Source organism: Apteryx mantelli, chromosome 6, assembly GCF_036417845.1.
Source record: "Apteryx mantelli isolate bAptMan1 chromosome 6, bAptMan1.hap1, whole genome shotgun sequence".
NCBI lineage: Eukaryota > Metazoa > Chordata > Aves > Apterygiformes > Apterygidae > Apteryx > Apteryx mantelli.
In genome coordinates this window covers 36,672,233-36,693,067 of record NC_089983.1, presented here as the reverse complement: position 1 = coordinate 36,693,067, position 20,835 = coordinate 36,672,233, and the positions used below count along the sequence as shown (strand labels likewise).

At 38.0% G+C, this 20,835-nt stretch overlaps 1 protein-coding gene across 1 annotated transcript in view; it reads right to left on the bottom strand.

Moving 5' to 3' along the window:
* EPB41L5 (erythrocyte membrane protein band 4.1 like 5) overlaps positions 1 to 20,835 on the bottom strand; it is a 64,850-nt gene that overhangs the window by 20,658 nt on the left and 23,357 nt on the right. Inside the window, exons 7-15 of the mRNA XM_067299274.1 lie at positions 20,026 to 20,146; positions 19,524 to 19,611; positions 18,798 to 18,886; positions 17,538 to 17,607; positions 16,645 to 16,814; positions 14,411 to 14,517; positions 13,700 to 13,727; positions 11,230 to 11,275; positions 9,993 to 10,108 (exon numbers count right to left, since the gene is read on the bottom strand). Coding sequence (XP_067155375.1) covers positions 9,993 to 10,108; positions 11,230 to 11,275; positions 13,700 to 13,727; positions 14,411 to 14,517; positions 16,645 to 16,814; positions 17,538 to 17,607; positions 18,798 to 18,886; positions 19,524 to 19,611; positions 20,026 to 20,146 — 835 coding nt within the window. The remainder of the gene's footprint in view (positions 1 to 9,992; positions 10,109 to 11,229; positions 11,276 to 13,699; positions 13,728 to 14,410; positions 14,518 to 16,644; positions 16,815 to 17,537; positions 17,608 to 18,797; positions 18,887 to 19,523; positions 19,612 to 20,025; positions 20,147 to 20,835) is intronic.

Genomic DNA, 20,835 nt, shown 5'->3' with positions numbered 1-20,835 from the left:
TGAACAACTATATTTACACACGCTCTGGTTAAAATACTGGTTTGAGAAGAAAATCCATCGCTTTTGAAATTCCTGTCACAACTATGAAAATGGTTAAACACCGACTGCAACAGAACTTACCCTTATGCACAGATAGAGAAACTTCTACCAGCTGCAGAGCAGCTTCTCATTCATCACTAAGGGGTTAATGCCCCTTCCCCTCCCTCCATCCCCTGGAATTTGGAAGCAGTCCCGTGTCACCACTAGAGGCTCCAGGAAAAAACACCCTTCAGCTCAAGCACCCAGAAGAATTCTTCCAATGTTAAATATATACTTCTGCAACAGATTATAGGATATCACTGTTTTAATACTAATAATGTACTACCATCTTAAGACAATTATTTGCCCCAAGGCAAATGGTGGTCACTTGCTTGATTCTCTAAGTGGTGGAATGAGTAAAGAAGCTGCAGGCAAAGCAAAAAATATGAAATTTTTCCATCTGCTGCGTAGGTTCTCTGTCCACCACTAATGGGAAATAGCAGGCAGCAAACAGTCTTGCAAGGATAGAATGATGGATACAGAGAATTTCAACTTTTAGAATTGATTAATAGGAACAGATGTTCTTCCAATTAAGACATGGAAGAAAGTGAGACTGAATTCCCTTATCTTACTCTCAGAGGCTATCCATGCATGGAAGTGAAACATGTTTTCAAATCTCCACAACGCCAGCGCTTTTCTTTGTATTTTCCGATAGATTTCTGTAAATAGCCTCCCAAATGTCTAGTATAACAACTTGTATACAATTTAAAAATTTTGCCTACAGAGAGCTTATAGGTCCTGAGGTCATGACATGTTGAAAGAAGCATTGTAGCACACTGGAGAGAAAATGGATGAAAAATGGAATTGATCTCCATCAGAAAATTGCTGTGATAATTACACTATCCCCTTCTCCCCAGTGACAACTACAGTAATGTTTACTAGACAGGCAAGAGAGTTAATTCTGAAACCTGCCCGTTAGAGATAAGGGCAGTCTTGAAATGCAATGACATGTTCAACAGGAACGCTCAATATGTCTAGTGCTGCTTCAGAAGTAGATTACCACTTACATTAAGGTGGCAGAAGTTTGTAGAAAAACTTACTGCCATTTTCTGCCATGAGATGAGGCCTGGCCAGGGTAGCAAGGACACAACCTGGATTCACCTGCTTCACAGTGGGGCCTCAGGGAAACTGACTGAATGGTAGGCAGACCTGAGGGGAGCCTCATAAGCCAAGATTCAAATAGAAATCAGTCCCATTTTGCCTTCGGACCCACCGAAATAATTACTCAGCCACCCTTAAGGGGTAACCACAAAAGGAAGTCATACTATGGAGACTCTGGAATTTGCAGGCACAGAGGACAAGTTCCCCAAAGAGCATGAAATTGTTCAAGGCCACCCAGATCCTTCACCCTCCTCAGAGCACCAGCAAGAGGTTTCACAAACGGCCAGACTCCAGAAGTAAAAAGCACAGAGTACGATACCTTAAGTCAGGTGTTTTGGCATGTGGAGAGCCGGAAGGAATCTGATGAAAACTATGAGGTCCCAAAGTTTGGGAAAAAGAGGTAAAGGCTTGTAAATTCACTGAAGCAAGCTACCTGCTTAATTTGGCCTCCATACTGGTAGGCAAAGGGTAGCCTCACACTGAATATTGGACATACCTAATCTTTGATACATATGATCACACATACAGACATGCATCCGATGTGTGCATAAAGCTTCAGTTAGCCATCTTCAGACCCATGTCGGGGACGCAAGTCTCCTACGCCAGTGTATCAGCAACACAGTCTTTATCTTGAGCTTATTCTTTTCCCCCGCACTGGAAACAGATTTATCCAAATACCAAATGACATTTCATGGTCGAGTTTTGTATTGGTATTAGCATGTCAGAGCTAACCACAAATCATCTGTTAGGAACTATACATTTCTCCCAACGTCTTGGATGTAAGCATCAGGATAAAGGAGCTGCTGTCTCAAGTGGCTTGTGTTTCATTTTGTTTTGCAGATGCACTACTTAACTACCTGGCACGGCCAAAGTGCCTCTTGAACCAGTGGAGGACTAACAGGGAGATATCAGACTCTCTCTTCTGTACCTTCATATAAAAAATGTCTCAGAAGACATTCTCCTCTGCACAAGGTTATTATTATTTTCATCACCGCACAGAATTTTTGACTTCTCTAACAAAAGACTGATAAGGTGTCACGTCAATCATAAGGGAGACAGAAAAAGGGATCCAATGACAAGCAGAATTGCTACAACGATAAGTATGCAGTAGTCAAGAATGAAATGGGCATTAGCCTTCAGCATGTTTGAATTTACCTACACAAAAGGATATTTGAACTTTGCATAGTAACAAGTGCCAGGCTCGATGTCTTAAAATATGCCAGCAGAAGCTGATTCTGAAGAAATATTCTGAGGGGAAAAGCTGATAAATGATACCAGGAGTTCAAGCCAGACAAACAATTATGAATAAATGAGTAATCAAAAGGTTTTGATACTTGGAAAAGCTTTCCAACCCAGTAATAAATCAGAGATTTTGTTAGATACTCAGGAACGCCCACAGTTAAGGGAGTTTGCTACTGCATTATTTCTTCTTTTCCCTGATAAATATATTAATATGTATCATCCAGCATATGATGTATATTGTGACTGAGAAAGCTATTCATTACAGAGGGTAGGATAATTTGGGGGGAATTTTCCAAATGAAAAGCGAAACAATATTAATACTTCATTCTCACTAGTTCATGAAATACAATCTGCAGAATACAGTGATTATCTGAGTTGGCTGCAAAAGAGAGAACTCTTTTTGCAAGTAATCTAATCTGAAACAGCATGGAGTACTATACAAGCTAATTCATTCTTTCAAGCTGGCAGTGGCACAGAATAGTTTCTCTCTCTGACTCTGCCAGTTAAATACCTTTTCAACACAATTTTTGTACAATAGTATGAAATTCTTTGTCTGCTTCCTTCATTTTGGCACAATGTTGTACCCGAAGGTGAGAACAGAATGCTAAACTAGTCACCTTTTCAGAAATTTCTTACAAAGATGCAAAATATTCAGGAAAAAAACCTTTGTATTCCTTTTCAAGAAAGGAAAGCAAAAGAAAAAGGCTTAGGGAGGTGTGGTCCCACAAATGCAGATTGTTCACATGTGTTCAGGTTTCTACTGAGCAGGCTGAGTCACATATTCTCAGATTTTTACTCTCGCCCATTTATTTGGACAGTGACAAAATCTGGAGTCCTCTTAAATAATGAAACAATAAGGGCAGTCATATCTGCTCTATTATTATTCCACGGGATTTCCAAATACTGATTTAGCAGAATATATGCAAGCCAACAGTTACAAAAAGGAAAAGAAACACCTTTAGAAAAAGGTGCTGGTTGCAGAAGCTTTATGGATATTGAGCAAAGCTCTATCACCACCATGCCATTTTAAAGACATCTGTGCGTTTCAGCAATGCTATTCTTAAAGCATGTGACCTGCTCTTTAAAAAAAAAATCAGATAAATATTGTTGATACCACTGTGTGCTTGTTTGGTGCAATTTCTCAGTCTGCTCTTAAGAGCTCTCACTCACTTACCCTGGTGTAAACTGTGCAGTAATTCTACTGAAGTCTGCGGAATTGCACTAAAGTAAACCCAGCAAAGAACAAAATGAATCCTTTGGGTGTATGAAAGATTGAAAGCCAGCTGGCAAAAGCATGCAACATGCACAATACTAAAATAAATCAGTTCCAAAGACAGATGGATTTCAGGCAGCCAGGGTTGCTTCCCCTGGTTGAACTAGTTCTGCTGTCACACAACAGTCTACAATGAAAATTCTAGCTACAGCTTTAATAATTAAGTTGCAGTTAATCCCAGGGCAATCTCTGACATTCTGCACACTGCAGGTCGCTAGGCTACTCAGCCCTCACGAGGCCACATCTGCAGTGCTGTGTCCAGGTCCGGGCTTCCCAGTACAAGAGAGACATGGACCTACTGGAGCAAGTCCAGCAAAAGGACACAAAGAAGGGGGGACTGGAGCATCTGACATATGAGGAGAGGTTGAGAGAGCTGGAGGGTTGGACTGGACGATCTCCAGAGGTGCCTTCAAACCTCAACTGTTCTCTTGTTCTGTGATAGCCAAACTCTGCATTTCGACAAAACTTCTCTGATACCTAAGTCAGCCACTACCTACAGTGGTCTGACCACCACATTCAGAATAAGCACAACTGAACTTGCAGAGCCTAAAGCCATTATGAACTCTGCAATAAAACAAAGACTTGTTATTGCAACAATGTTCTTAAATGCTAAATGCAAAACTATCACTGATTCCTCCACTCAAATTAATGGCATCTTTTCCCTCATCTGCACAGAAAATTATTTCACATTTTAAAGTTAAAATGCTGTGCCTGCTTTCATCTGCATATCCCTATACACCTTTTTAAGTAATGGAGAAACACACATATAGGTTTGCTTTGCTCTAGAAGTTTATGACATCCACCTTGTTAGATCTAATTAAAAACAGCACAACAGACTGCTCTAATCATCTCTGCGGATCCCAGCAATCTTTAATATGCAACTTGCATATCCTCTATTGGACTTGTAAATAGAGACTCGTATTTGATTAGCAACCTCCTTTCCCCTGTCAGATGTAAGGGGTAAGGAGGTCAAAATACCTCAGGCAAAATGAACTTATGTCCCGGATTAGACTTATTTTCTTAGTTCTTCAGGACTGGATATCTAAACATGATGTTTTTCTATTTGTGGGCTCTGTGAACAACTGGCATTTTGAAAATTATTCAAAGACCTTCTTTATTCTAAAAGCAAACTACAGGCAAATTTTAAAGCCCTTCACCACAACTCTTCCTCTTTCTTTTTTTTATAGAGGAAAAGATTATTGCAATTTAAAAGCAGCTAACTTCAGAGAACACAGCAAAACACAGAGTGTTCAAATTTAAAGGTAGTTCTCCATGTTGTAAAGGCTCCCAAGAACACTGATGAGTCACAAAGTTGGAGCCTTAACCTTTGACTTAGCAATTAACCTCATGATTCATACAGTAGGACTTGTGCTTGTCAGGAGATATGTTCTGTTTCATTTCAACTGAAGCATAGCAGCAAAAATGAAAGAAAAATTTCTAGAAAGCAATTAAGACATTCCCTAGAAGGGCCCCTGCCTCCCCAAAATACTACTCTTTGCCTTTTCAGGAATTCTGACCATTTTATTTTAAAAAAGTTAAAGTAATTCTATTTCATTTCCAAAAGATTTTTCAGAAAAGGACTTGTTAAAAAAGTTAGTTTACAGATCAAACATTATACCTTCAATGTTTTTAAATAATCATGATACAAGAGGAGAGGCAGTTACATCCACTATTTAGTTAAGATTTTTGAAACCGTATTGAAATCCACAGGTAGCATGTGCAATTTTGTTATAAATGTTATTTCCTGCATGGCTCTCAGAGTTAAAACCAGCTAAAATCTTTCAATCATTAAGAAAAATCTTAAGGCAATTAAAAAGATATATATCTCTTTCTAATGCAAGACTCACTGGTGTCTTATAGTCCATACGTTATTTTTTCTTTAAAGACTAAATACCAACAGCACCATACGCAGAGCTTTCATAGTAAAAGCATTTTTTTCCCCCCTAGTTAGCTTCAGGTCCGTTGTCCTTATCTGAAAGGCAGCTCAAAATGCAACTTTCTGGCAGCCTCTGCTACAAAGCAGCCTCAAGCTCCAGAAAGGCCCACGTCTTACAGATTGGTCATGGTGGTACGGACATAGGTAACAGCACCACTATGAATTCCCGCATTCTTCACATTGCGCTCATGAACAAAAGCAGTGTACTGTCCATCTGCAGAGTGGGTCCTCGGCGGGGCCCGCGCGCTCCACGCACTTCCACCACGTTGACGGCCGTCGGCAGCATCAAAGGGCCTGGATTATTGGGGAGTGGGAGGGGGCACAATTAGTAAATAGATATGGATGAGAGAAGGGTGGAAAAACAGAAGGCAAGAAGACTGATGTGAAAAGACAAGGAAGGACGACATTGCTAGAAGGTAAATACCGAAGGAAGGAGGCATGCGAGTACACGTTAAGACAGTGTCAAGTAAACCCCTTTGTTGCTGGATAACACGTACGTTTTTGCAAAAGTCAGAAATGAGAAGTTAAACTATTTGCATATAATATCTACACTTACACAAATGCAAAATGCTTCATCTGTCAAAGCACTTCACAAAACTGAGCAAGAACAATGCTTGTTTTACAGATGGGGAAAATGAATAATGCAGTAGAGGAATAAACTTCCCAAGTATACAGTGCATTTTATATTCAGGAAGCTTAAAGGGTTTAAGTGGCAGATCTAAACATACAATTGAAACAAGCTTCTATAAGCAACATCAAGTTTTAGAGCCACTGGAAAAATGCAGATTACAATGCGAGTAGAAGGAAACAGAACCTCAGAGGAAGGAGCATTACCGTGAAGGAGCAAACAGTACAGCATACACAGACCATTTGCTTAATTTTTTTCAGTAATGGACTAGATACTATTGAAGAAGCTGATCTTAGCTATATCTGATTAGCATAAAAAACATAGTTGGAGACAGATTATCTTGGAAAAGATCATAACACAAGCTAAGACCCTGCATTCTAATTTTGCACTTGAAGGCATAACATTTCATAAATCTAAAATTTCAAATTCATAAACTCAAAACCACAGAAGTGCCATATGGAATAAAGTCCTCCAAAAACAAGAAAGAGGAACAGGAGAGAACACCGATTACTTTAAAGCACCATTCTGAAAAATATTTTTTATGCAAGTGCCAGGTATTACTACATAGGAAGCTGTAAGGCTTTAGGCACAAGCACCTCTAAAACAGCAGGGCTAAAAAATTTACTGAAATAGTTCAGCTCTAGAAGACTTTTAAAAATTTAAGGGGAGGTAAAATGAACTGAAATGGACAAAGAGCTGGGAGCTGTTGTCTCTGTTGTATTAGGATCCTTCACCGTAATGTTTTGAGAGAGGCTAATGCAAGTTGCAGTCAGGTATCAAAAAAAAATGAGTGGAAAAAGTGCTCCCTCATAAGCTATGCAAGCAAAGAAATTCAAAAAAAAAAAAAAGTCCTCCTTTAGTTTGATGTAAAATTCTCTAATTAATGACCCAAATCTAAACAACAAAGTGGAATGCTCTTGTTGTTCATTTAGAGGGAGTCCAGCACAGCCCCAAAGTTCAAATTTCATCTCATGTTCCAACAAGACCAGTTTAACATTTCTAGCCCTACCAGAACAGCCAAGCAGCCAGTGCATTAGTTGGTAGATCACATGTATCAAGGCAGGGAAGCAGCAAAGCATGCAGGATTCACAACAGTGGCAAATCATTAATGTTCAAGGATAGTCCTCCTTTAGAAAAGAGAGAGGATTTCTATAAAGCTCACCCATGGGTAAATTCAGAATATTTTTTTTTCCTTGTGAGACATATTCTAAGGAAATGACCCATGAATCCTGAAGCAACAGAAAAGACCCCCTACGTATTTCAGGATAAGGAAATAGAATTATTAATCTGTTGTGTCAGCTTTTCGGAAAAAGGCCAAAGTTAGAAAGATACCAATTATGTTTTAGGCTTTCCGGCCTTGCAGCTAATATTCCAGGCCATCTGGATAGCCAAGAAGGACATATGCACTTTTCCTATTCTGACAACTTTATAGGAATGGAGCAAAGAAAAAACAAAGCACTAAAATCCTTCCTATCTGGCAAAGTTCTTCCTACGATCTGGCACAATTGTTGTTGGCAGCTGCAGCATTAACATTTTAAATTAAAGGAAACATTGACATTAGGAAGGGCTCTAGTTGCAATGTAGCCAATAAAGACATCTGCCAAGAAAAATACAGACACTCACAAGGTCAGAACCTTACTTCGAAACCCCTTCAAATCTGACCATCAACAAAATCCCCAACCTGAAAGATTTCGTTGTTCTCAGAAAACCTTGGCAAGCTCTCTCTCTAAAAGACGACTATTTTTCTGACAGGAAGCAAAATTAATTCATGCAGAAACAGGCCAATTAAAGACAGGGGCAGTTTAGAAAAGACCTTGTTAGCAGCATCAAGACACCAAGACCTGAAGGTGCAATAGCCAAGTCACAGCCCCCGCAACAAATATGCACATTCTGGCAGTTGCATTAACTGAACCCCACTTCCCATCCGTGAAACCCAAATGCAGCACAATTACTGACTCAGCTCCAAACTGTTGCCTTCTTCCTACAGCTGGATTTGTCCTTTACTACAGGCAGTACAGTTTCCAGTAAACACATTAAAACCACTCCGCCAGAAGACAACTGCCTTCGATAATAATGATATGTCTCTAAGAAATATAAAAGATAAGCAGTGCAAGCATTACTTGCTTGACTAGAATGCATTAATTGCCGGGAAGGATGTTTTCTTTTTTGCTTACAGTTTTGGGTTACATACAGGTATATTTTATTTTCCCAGTCATTCTCCTACGGAGAAGCTACATACTGCAGCAGCTGGCATGTAAGCTTAGACTCCTTGACAATGCCTGGTAAGAAAGACAGGCTCAAGCTCTTAATCCTAAAACAGGCACACCAAGACCAAAACTGAAACAGATTGGCTATAAAGTCCTCTCTGTTTCTGAACAAAAGCAGCGGGATTTCAATGCACAACAGAAGCCTTGCAAATACGAGCATGAATGCCAGCATGAATCAGATACCCAAGAAGAGCTGTTTGGAGCAGGAGTCAAACATTTCCACCACAGGAAATACCAATTTCTAGCACGCATCTTGTGGTTAGACCAAGAGAATAAAAATAAAACCATTTTGAAAATGCTGAAGAATAAAGAAACCACCACCTTTCACCCACCACCGTGGAAGGAATCGAGCGATCAACAGGATCTCACCATAGACAAGCACAGATTTCAGATACTAAACAAATCAAGGGCAAAAGAAAGAAAAACAGCACTGATCATTTGTTTTGATTGAAACTGCAACATAATGCAACAGACAAAGCAGATTTATCTTCCCTCTTATAATCCAAGATCCATTGTATTAAAAGTCTTTAATCAATAAGATTTAAAAAAATAAAATTCATTTGTCATTTTACCGTTAGAAATAGATATTATCTATATTTAAGAGATATTGCAGCAAAACAGGTTGATACTCCAGACAAAGGGAAAACAACCTTTTTCTCTTGAGGGCTGAAACTGCTTAGGATAAGAGCTTTAGTATCACTCCATTCCAGCACTGCTGCTCTTCAAACTCTCATAGAAATCAGAATTACCCCTTTAGGATTAGCCATATCCACTCTGAATGCACAATAAGCTGAAAAAGGTCAGATGAAGTGTGCAGAAATACTAGGTTGAAATGTCAGTTTTGGTTTGAAATACCTTTGCAATATAAAATTACTCAAAAATCGATACCCAATATGTACATTTATCTTCAAACCAATCAGCCTAGTTTTGAGATGCATCCAATCCATAAAATGAATACCCTATTTACATAAAATCAAAGCTCTTATCTTCAGCTTGTATCATTTTCCTCAAGCTCCCATCCTCCTCCAGATTATGAAAAAATTAGTTTACCCATTTCAAAAGGTTTTTCAAAGAGATTCAGAAGGACACTGGTTTATGAGGTTCTGCATTTTGTTAAGGATCAAGAGAAGTCCGTAGATTCCCGTGACACCAACCAAAGGGTTACAAGAAATACTGTGGCAAAACGGACAGCCCCAGCTCCCTCCAAGACTTAAAAATGCTGTTACTGGTTTAATCATTGGCAGTCCCCGGAGAAATCTTTTTTTCTGGTTGGCAGTGACTAAGCATGTTGTCTTCACCTCTCCGGACTACATTCACAGCAACGATTCAGCTGCATCATCACTAACTTGGCTGTCAATTTATGTTAAAGATACAAGGTCGGCAGTTTATTTAAGCGCAGATAAAGAAACAGTCGCTTGGACTATGCATAAGCAAGCAAAATTTATTTAACAACAAAGCAGAACGTACCACTTCTTGTCTTGCTGGCTGGCTCCAGGGCTCCGTGGGAGGTTTTCTATTTCCACTAAGACTGGGGCAGAAGGGACTGCTGTCAGAACAGGTAAGTTTGGCTTTGCAGTCCAACTCTTTGGAGACAGAACATAAACAATTAAGTTATTACACACACTTTCATGAAAGAATGACGCATTATACGACGCGTTATACATAACAAAACATATCATCGCTTCTCTTAAGCACAAAGCTAAAACAAGGCTGCTTTCTTCCATTACTTCCACAGTACTGGATGCCTAGGCTCAATCTTCTCCAGTACTGCACACCGTACCACGATCCATAATGAATCCAGGGCTGCTCAAAGGTTATAGTAAAAAGCTGTGGCCTGTTGTGTCCTTTTTCGATTCGTGCAGTAATTCTTTCCTTCTATAGGTAATTTTGTAATGGTGATTGAAACTTTTGGGTTAGAATTCTAGCCTTCAGACTGTCATTTGAAACATTACTGCTCTTGTAAAAAGCAATTCATTTTGCACAGAAGGCAAGAGAATCTGCAGAGCAGCAATCTACGTGTTTGCTACCAGCTGAGGTTGACTGCTGAATGTTAAAATAAATTTGATTCTCTTCTCTGACAATCTGTGACCTGTTCAGTTGCACTTTGCATCTGAAATACTCCAGAAAGGGAGTCAAGGTCTTTCCAAACTCCAAGTACAATTATTTTGTTACTCATGAAGAGTGTTACCTTACACTAAAGTCTGTTTTCAGTGAAATAAGGTATTCTGTGCACAAGCACTAAGAGGACAGGTGTCTACGATTTCATTTTCAAACTCGAAAAAAATCTTAAATTTTGCTAACAATATATTCTTTAAGTTGCAGATATGTTCCCCCCTTTCGGAACACTAGAAAAAAATACTCTAACAAGAAATCAGCATAGCTGCTGATGGATTATGCTCTTTTTTTAACGTAATTTGGCATATAGAATTAATGTGCTTCAGATACTAACAACTCGCATGCAAAGATACATATAAATAGTATAATTTGTTGTAGTATTGGGACCTGAGGTATTTTCCTTACTGCAGCTAAGTTAACCAATTATCATGCCTATAAATTAGCAGCCAATTTTTTGGCATACAATTTACTGGTTAATTGTATAACTTCTAATACAGTCGGTCACTGGATTTTAGAAAAAAGTAATGAAATACCCAAATCTGTTGAAACATATGAAAAATGCCTTTAAAATGAATAAGATGGGTCTTACTTGTTGTGATCCATTATTTTGGTTAGTAACAGCATTATTTGGAATACTGAAAGACAAAAAGAATTTAAATCAGAATCTTTTAAAGAACAACAAATTATTTTTGCAGGCTGGCAGAACTGCATGTATTTTCAAAAAGAAACACAAAGTCTAGCAAAGATCTTTCCAAAGTATTTTACTGTTCCCAAAACAAAAATCAAGAACTTGTGCTTTAGGTCACCTGCCTCATTCTAGGTAACTGAGGCTACCAAATTAGTTTTTGATTTGTTCAGGGTGAAGCTTGGCTATAAACTCTGACTGGAAGAGGGAAAGTCAGAGTTTATAGCCAAGCTATAACCTATATATGGGTTATATATGCTTGGTTATATAACCTCTGGGGCACTTCAAAAGCAAAAACACCGTGATTTTAGTTGCATGTTAAATATCCAACACAATGCGACATTTTCAAAACCTCACTTATGTGGTGCAGATATGTTTGCTGCATAATCAGGACTCCTATGATCTGAAGTTTCACAAAGTTTATCAGAAAAATTCATGAATTTCCTCTGTATATATGCTCTAAGGGAGTGAATTGCTTCAGTCTTAAAAGCAGTCATGCAAAAATTATGAGCCAGCTCCACAGAGCATTAAATTTTTTTTCTTTTTTTAAACACATCCTTATGCCTGCTGACTTTTGATTCTACTTGAAACACATTTCACATTTTCAGGTTGAGAGACTTAGAAGTATTAACATCCTGCACAATAGCACGCATTATAAATCTTACGCAAAGCTAAATATTCAAGAGAAGATTCTAACCCAACTATTTTCAGACTTCTAATTTTTTTTAAATGGTTCCAACCTCATATGACTAATTATCCTTCTCACTTATGGCCTGGATAATTGCCACCCAATTTGACAAGCTGACAATTCAAATAGATTTCTATATCTACTTTAATGATTCTTTAGAATTATTTTACTTCAGTACCATAATATCAAGACCAAACAATCTGTTCCTTGTCTTTTTCCCAACTTCGCACCTTCTGTGTTGACAGAGTGTGGAGGTTGCAAAATATTGCACCTTTAACAGGAATATTAAGGAATGCCTTCTGGGTAGCACATTCCTCAGTGCTGAGTTAATACAAAAGAATGGATCAACATACATCTTTCATGATGCATTTCAATTAGCAATGCTTGAGTGTGGAGTTTCAAAAATGGCATTGATTGCTCTGGAGACTAACATAACAATGCCACACCTCGATACGCATCAGAAGAACGTCTTCTTATCAGAGGGAGAAACTGCATATGAAGTTTCTCTTGCCACTCCCAGAATGACCTAAGCAGCATGATACTAGGAGAAGGGCATGGCAACACAGCATGAAGAGAGCCCTAATTCATCAGACACATAATCACAATCTGCATGCAGAGTATCTTTAAGCACGTTGATGATATCCAGCGTTGAAGAGAACTTTTCCATTTTATAAAAAGAACAGCTAGTACAGGAGAGACTTGCCCATAAGGTCACAAAGACGAAGAGACCTCCACTACAGTACTGCAGCATTTTCCCCATTCCCCCTCTCATGCAAGAATCAGCCCTGCTGCCACAGAAGATGTGTGGCTGAACTCAGCCAGTTGTTTTGAAATGTTATTTTGACACTCCTTACACGGCTACTGACTTTCCTGATGTTTAACATGTATGAAGATCTACTTTTCTTTCATAACTGGTTGCCATTAATCATTGCAATGTTCTCGAGTTAGGGCACAGGACAGAAAGCACAACTGAGTGACTGTTTGTTCCTTTGCTACCACGTTATTCTTTCTAGCCTGTTTTTCTGTCTTCCCTTAAGGAACAGCATGAAAATTCTGTGATTCAGTTTCATAGGAGCATTTTAAATTGCAAAAGTAAGTACAAAGACTCTAGGTATATAAATACAGAACCAAAAAGTCTCCCTCTCATAACATTGGTAATGAATAATTCAGTACAAGTTTATAAAAATAAATAATTAAATATATAAAAATAAATGCAAATACAGTACCAAAAAAAAAAAAAAAAAGTATTTTCCCCATCTCTGAGCTTTGCTTAATTACGTATTTCAATCACATAACCAGAGTAGGCAGATCTCAGCAAGAAGAGAGCCTCATATGCTTTATCTGACCTCTTTACTTACCAGCATATAGTACTTTATGCTTTAAGAGCTCATAATCAGCAAAATTGGAGCTAGTCATAAACTCACTACTCTAGCATTCATAAATGTCTTTGCCTGCCAGTAAGTACGTTTGGCAATATCTTCCACGTAACTGCAACACAGCAGTTTTGCTCTGAACAGTAGGAGCTATTTAAAGCAAACAAACAAACAAAAAAACCACACCAAAACCACAGTTTAACAGGTTAATGCTCTTCTACATTTAGCTAATCTTACAGCCTTCCACAGATACATGCTCAAGTACAGATGACAAATATCAAGAAAGGAAGTTAAATATTAGAAGGTATCTTACCTTGTTTCTTCAAGTTTAGCACCATGTGCTGCAAAAATATTCAGGGAAGTATTAATTAAAATTTAAATTTTAATTAGGTTATCAGTTAGGTATAAAATAGAAAGTATATTTTTAATAAAAACAGGTGAGCACTGCCTCAAAGCAGACAACTAAAAGGACAAAAGTTACAAACAGCCTTCCCATGTATGATGTGGAAAAAAAATTTTAAATTGGAAGAATAAAAAAAAATTTTGAAAAGCAAACCAAACAGTGGGATTTAAGAACGGATCTAAAAGCATGCATGGAGGCCATTCTTTACCTAGGCATGAGTGGGAACAAGAGACAAAGCGAGTATCACATGCTGTCAGGGTGTGACAACAGACAGAACATAATGTCTAAGAACAGTGGGAGAATCTCAACAACAAGAATTTCAAACCTGATTCAGAAATTTCAAATATTATCATTATTAAATCACTCTTGGATTCAAGTTTTCTACCTTTATACATATACACATTTTGCAGTATTTATGGGTGTTTTAGCTGTTAGGCAAGCTACAATGACATGCTCTGGACACGAGCTTTTTCTGATAAATACATGTTACCTCCTATGTCAAAGGAAAACTTACTTTCAAAATTCAAGAGGAGGACAAATGTCTACAGGACCTGTAAAGAACATGATTACTTCATTCTCACTGTGGATTGTACTTTGCACAATGGAAAGACAGGAGTTTACCTTTCATTTGTAGCGTTCGTCTTGAGTATCTCTTGCTGGGCCTCCTTTCAAAGGATGCAGATCTTCTGGCTTTGTTGGTCTTGGTGGTTTGATATTCTGTTTTCCCACTAACAAGCCAAGTAAAAGTACAAAACAGTAGAATAAATCACTTTTTAATGACAGAATACAGACACTGCCTGCAAAAAAAGTCATGTTTTTAACTGTTTTGAATTCATGGCTTAATAATCTGATCTCAGTTCTATTAAAAAAAAAAAGTTAAAACTTCAGAAGGCCTTTCACATAAAAGGGAAGTCTTACAAACACCCTAACCTTCAACCCATTTTTCCCAAAAGAAAAAGCTGACACGATGACTCCTTAAACATTAAATTACTCAAAAAGCACATGTGCCCTTTGCATATTACTGTGGTCACCATGCACGCAGCTTGGGGGAGGCTAATAATTCTAGAGGAAAGTTGAAACTTGAGGTATCTTGTCAAAGGTCATAGAGAAAAGCTAAAAATTAGAACTGGGCTAAACATTGGCATCTAGAGTCTCTCATTTCCAGGAAATACTTTTTTCCCTCCTCCAGGATTCTTTTATTGTCAGGATACCTTTTTCCTCAAGATTTTGTAAGAAAAAGCTTTTTTAATATGTTTTTCATATAGTAGATGTAACCATGCTGATCAGTAATTACAGCTAACTAATAATTTTTAGTAGCAGAGTACACATCAAGTTCACCCTGAAGACTGACCACACCAACTAGCCCCTTTGCTGAAGGTCTCCAAAGGTAGTCCAAAGAAAATGTGGGGAACAGTCACTGTCTCTCTCTGACAAGGCAGCATACAGCCAGCTCGATGGCTATTGATTACATGTTACCTGTTCTGTTGACCTAATGCACGCTATTCTCCTAAACTGATGAAATGAGTCTTCGTCATACATTTTAAAGACAATGCTGTAAAGCACATTTATTACAAGCTCTGAACTTGCAGTAATTTGTCGCTAACCAGATGGAATGTATATAAATCAACACAAATGCTAACAGTTTGGACATCTGCAGAAGACTGAAACCAGCGTGAATCCTAAAACAAAAGGAACTAACCTTGACCCCTGCAGCAAGCTAACCCCCCCCACAATAGGCCTGAAGGCTTATGGAACTCTTTAGGAAGACAAAGTCCTCTTAAGTACCAGAGTATTTCATGCATTTTTTAAGGGTAAGAACAACAAAAGCTAAGTGTTAGGGTCTCTTCAACTGACCCAAGTGAGGACACCAGGTAGCAATGGTAGTTCCTACCTAAAAGCATCAATTTCAATCCAAGAGAAAGGTGGAAAGGTATTTCATAAAAGCAGCGGTAAGCCTTTTGGTGAAAAGAAACATGAAGTGTTTTCATCCTTTTCCCACTCCTCCCTTCTTTCTGACACTCTTCTTTCCTCCTCACTTTCACTCTTCCTTAAACTTAAGCTCCTTAAACTCATCTGATAAGCCAGATAATAGTTCACAAGTGGCCTACTTGGCCTGACCAACAAATGACATTTCTAAAAGTATGGCAAATCTTCTTGTGTGTGGAGTCTGGACAGACCCAGCCCCCAAAGCAGTAGCAGCCCCATGTTCACCTCATTTCTTGGTAACACTGATTCTTTCTGAAGCAGACGATGGAAATGGAGGGGGGAAGGGCTATGCATATCCATGCTGCATGGAGGCACCCACCTGTATGTACTCACCAACTCCGGTGGAGCATCTGACAGCATCTTGCAGACTAGTCTGGGACCACAGGCCACCTGAAGTCAGTTACACATACAGGCAGTGCCTGACATGGAATGGGGGCCTTATCTGAGGCTTCTGAAGCACTACCATCATGCCAATAATGGTTAGGAATACAATGGTCAAAAGCCTAGCTCTGTTCCCAGCTGTGCAAAAATCATCTGCGCTCTATGGTTCATTAAAAAAGGAGTGGGCTTTCAAGGTCAAATGGTCTATAGAACAAAATGTACTATATATGCTACATAAGGAACATCAACTTCGAGAAACCTTTCTTGTGTAATTTTCTGCACAGACCAGAATCACCTAAAGGTAAATCAGAAAATGCAGGGAAGAAACCATACCCACATATTTTTAAAAAAGTTAATTTTAATAACTTAATTTCATGAGTTTAGAAGTTTCATCCTCTATATATCCTAGGTGAATGAATAGCAATTTCCTTCCAGTTTCCACTCCAGAAATGACAGAGAAGATATCCTAAATGACACATGACACTGACCTGTATCGGAACCGGGATCCTAACCGAATGAAGCCAGATCGACTTGAGCTTTTTTGGACAGGACCTCGGAGCCGGAAGAAGGCATGATGTTCCACTGCACATTTCCACAAGTGTTTGCAGGCTTTGGGATGATCCAGCCTAAAAACAAAAGTGTGCTCCTGCTCCTTTCCCTTAAAGCACACAAAACACACTGCAGATTTATAAGGGGCTTGGATAAGTCAAAGTTACAATTAAATGCAAGTCAAATAAACTATGGTTTTATGGATGCTGAAACATATGTTAAAAGAAAAATATTTTAGGCAGAAAAAAAAATCAACTTTTCAGAAGCTTTAATGAACAACTGCTCCAATGCTTGAAGTTGGAGAGGGCTACAGACCATATACTTAACAAGCCAAGCCTCTGAATAACAACAATTTAAACACATTATAATAATAAAAAGGTACTTCCACTGAGGCTAGCTTCTTGGTCTCACTTCCAAATCAGATCAATCTACTTAAATTACCAATACTCACATTTTTATAATCTCAGCTGAGAGCAATTTCTTTCCCTGAGAACAATTCTGGCATGTTTAAGGAATTCATTCCACTGCTTGGGACTTATGCTACCTAGCCTTTTTTTTCTTGCACAACACCTCAAAACAAGTATGGGCTTTCAAAATTATTTGGCCCACGTTAACATGGCATTCCCCTTTTTTAAAAAGGTGAGAAAAAATAATTCAACCAATTTATTTTATACATAAGTCCCTTCATTTCCCCCCAAAAGCCACAACTAAAAATCTTTCAAGGCAGCCATGTTAATTCTCAAAACATAAATATAAAAAAAAGAAATCAGAAGTAAGTAAATTAATGCCATACAATCAAGATTGAGATGTAACTAAACAGATAGCTGTCTACCTGTTCGTCATCTTCAACAACAACTAAAGTGAGTTTGTTCTTCTTGAAGTCAAGCCTTGTTATCTTTGGCCTGCAAGATGAACAGAACAAGCAGGATACATCTACCTCTTAGTAACTCACTGAGAGGTATGTTAGACAGGCTGGTCCAAGAGTCTCTACTAAATAATTTTTTGTTTTTTTGTTTTCTTAAGTTCATATAATAAGGGCCTGACTGGGGATACCAATGTTTTACCTCGGCATTTAAGACTTCTTCGTTAGAAACTTAAAAGATTTACAAGAAGTCAGCAACTTCAAAACAGATGAACCTATCAAAACTTAAACAGTAATTACTTGAACTGAAATTGTAAATTCCTCCAAAATATCCATGCTTGCCTACTCTTCCACATGCACAGAAAACTGCGTGCTGAAGTCAAAGACATAAAGACAGGTTGAAATAAGTTCTGTTTTATTAAAGAAAGGTAAATCCTTTACAGTTCATCACAGATCAATTCCTACGACAGCAGTTTCAGAAAAACCCAGATCCCAGAGCCACATACAGTTTCCAAAGCGAACAACATGGACATGACATAAAAAAAATGAAACTATTCCCAAAAATAAAGAAATAAATGAAAACAGAATTGATGGTGGAGGGACTCCTATATTCTTGAATTCACAGGACACACACATGATATTTCTGCCATTAAGTGAAAGGTTTTCTGAGAAGTTTATAAAATTAAACTGGACTAAGCCAAATTAAGCCTTTGTATAATGGAAATTTTTACCATCTGCCTACTTATTCTGTGCATACAGTTTTTAAAGACTGGATAGGAATTACAGGTTACTGCACTTAATAATACAAAAGATTATGAAAAGACTGCACTACTCTTATTGCTTTTGCCTCTCTTTAAAAAGCAAGGTGTACCACTTCCCCTGAATGCATGAAAAAGCTTAATTTCACTGGTTGGGTGCATACTTGATTTCCAAAGCACCTACTACAAAATTCAACAGAAACCCCAAAACAAAAAATTAAAAACACCTCAAGGTTATTCAGTCTTTTACTTACCACTAGCATGTTACACACACGTAAATCCTATTAACATATCAATCAAGAATATTAAAAAAGAAAGATTATATTCTGGACACTGTGAAAACACTCACAGGCTACAGAATATTTTTGCAGGTAACTAGTATTCATTGTGGTCTCATATTCTAAACATAGATATTTTTGATTAGTGGAAAAGAAACAAAAGAGTAAAAATCTATTTTAATCAGAAAGCTTACCAGAAAAATAAGCCAATCTTGGTGTCTCCTTCAAAGACAAGAACTCCTGTAGGGGTTAGTCCAAGGCTGTAATCATTGCCATCCCTTGCCTAATTGTCACAAAAGAAATATTATGTTTGTTTCCATTCCTGACCCTCTATCTAAATTATTCCAGTGATTAATGTAGCTTATTCTTCTAGTGTTACAATTAAAGATGTATCTGCTTATTTAGTGCAACAAAAACTTAAGCATAACATAAGCATTTCTGCATTCAATGATCTTGTGCAATGGATTTTTCTAGTTTGCAGCCCTTCAGCAAGACTAAATATAGTGCCAAATTAAAGCAAGTTTCTTGATTTGTCTGTGTAATAAATAAGGACCTCCTCTGCCCTCCTTTCTTCACAGAAGATCTATTTTTCTCTGTAGTTTTTCAGCTGGTAACTGACTGGAGTCCAGCCAATTTTAATCACTAAGATTTTCACATAGCTTTCAGTCTAAACACAAACTGTAGTACATATTGCCACACCAGTCACGTATTTAATACAGAGCAGATGTTTGGACTGAAGTTACACCTTCTAGAAACATCCGCTGCCAGGTGGAATGTTGATGCAAAGCCAGATCACTTGTTACACAGTTTAGATGAGTACAGTCTCCCTTTTTTTTTTTCTTCAAAGCAAAGCAAATGTTGAAATGCTGGACAAAGCTAACTATTATTTCCAAAGGTCACCATGATGTCGTTAAACATACCTTGACTATGTGCATGTCTACACCATACATTTCCAGCCATTTAGCTTTGTTTAAGTAGTTAGTTTCAGCCTGTGCTGGCGTTTGCCCCCTGAAATAAATTTTCTGCAGTTAGATAGATGCCTGAAAAAGCACAGAAAGGAAAAGTTGGCATGTGAAGAAAGAGGAAAAAGAAATGCCTGAGAGTTTGAGAAAAACTTAAACACTACTGACTCTTGTTTTCGCTTTCACGAACTTCAAGGTCACTTTTCAAAATTGTAATCTGAAAACCACTGCTTCAAAAATTACTGCATTTCAAGATTATGCAACCTCATCATTTTACTCGGACCTTTGGAAAACTTCAATTTTCACATTATGTTCTCTTACAAAATATGATAGAACCGCATTAGAATTACGTTTTTGAACGTGACCATGGAAGAAGATTCAGCAGTATCTTTTTAATACATTCTCCTCACAGAAAAATCTGTGCAAACACTTGGCTAGGGCGTATTGCAACAACTAGTACCTGCATTCCTTCCACTTTTCAAAAATGGCTAGCTCCATCTCTTCAGTCTGGGTGGGCACAAACCTGAACTCGGACACCAGGTCAGGAACATGTTCAGCAGGATCATAGTCTCCAAGTTCAGCTACAAAAGGAAGAGTGATGTCAAGCAATGTTCCCAATAGACAGAAGATATTAACAAGAACTTCTGTGAGCTTTGCTAGTTGATTTAAAATACTAAATTTATTTTGCTGTTCCCCCTCTTCCTTCAGTCCTCCCAGTATTTGCAGTTTCACCTCTTTTGACATGGAAATTGCAGACACTGGAAGAATGGTCTTCATGTCTATACAAAACCTTTGCATTATTTTTTACAAAGTGCTGCTGATACATTGGTTAAAAAGGTTCTTGTAAATGAAAATTATCAACATCCTTGAAACTCACCTTTTTTCTTTCAGATAGTTTTGAAACATTTTTATCTCTGAAGTTTCTACTGAGACAACAGTTGATAAAAGTTACTGAATGCAATTTTGTCTTTAAAAACACATTAAATTTGAAAAAAACAGTTTTGACATTTTTCATAAACTTTTGTCTATTCTACAAATCAATTTCCATTTCAATGGCTAGAAATCTTTTTGTCCTACTAAAATTACTTTGTGTGAGGGGATAATCATGCAGCTGTTATTTTTCTCTCTCCTTTTCATCTAAGGACATAATAAATGTCCTAATGGGCCAGTCAAATGGCTCATGTGGTCTACTGTTGCGTGTCCTACAGGGGCAACAGGAGATGCTATTTAGAGAGCATACTGGAACGTACTAGTCAATGGGTGTGCCACA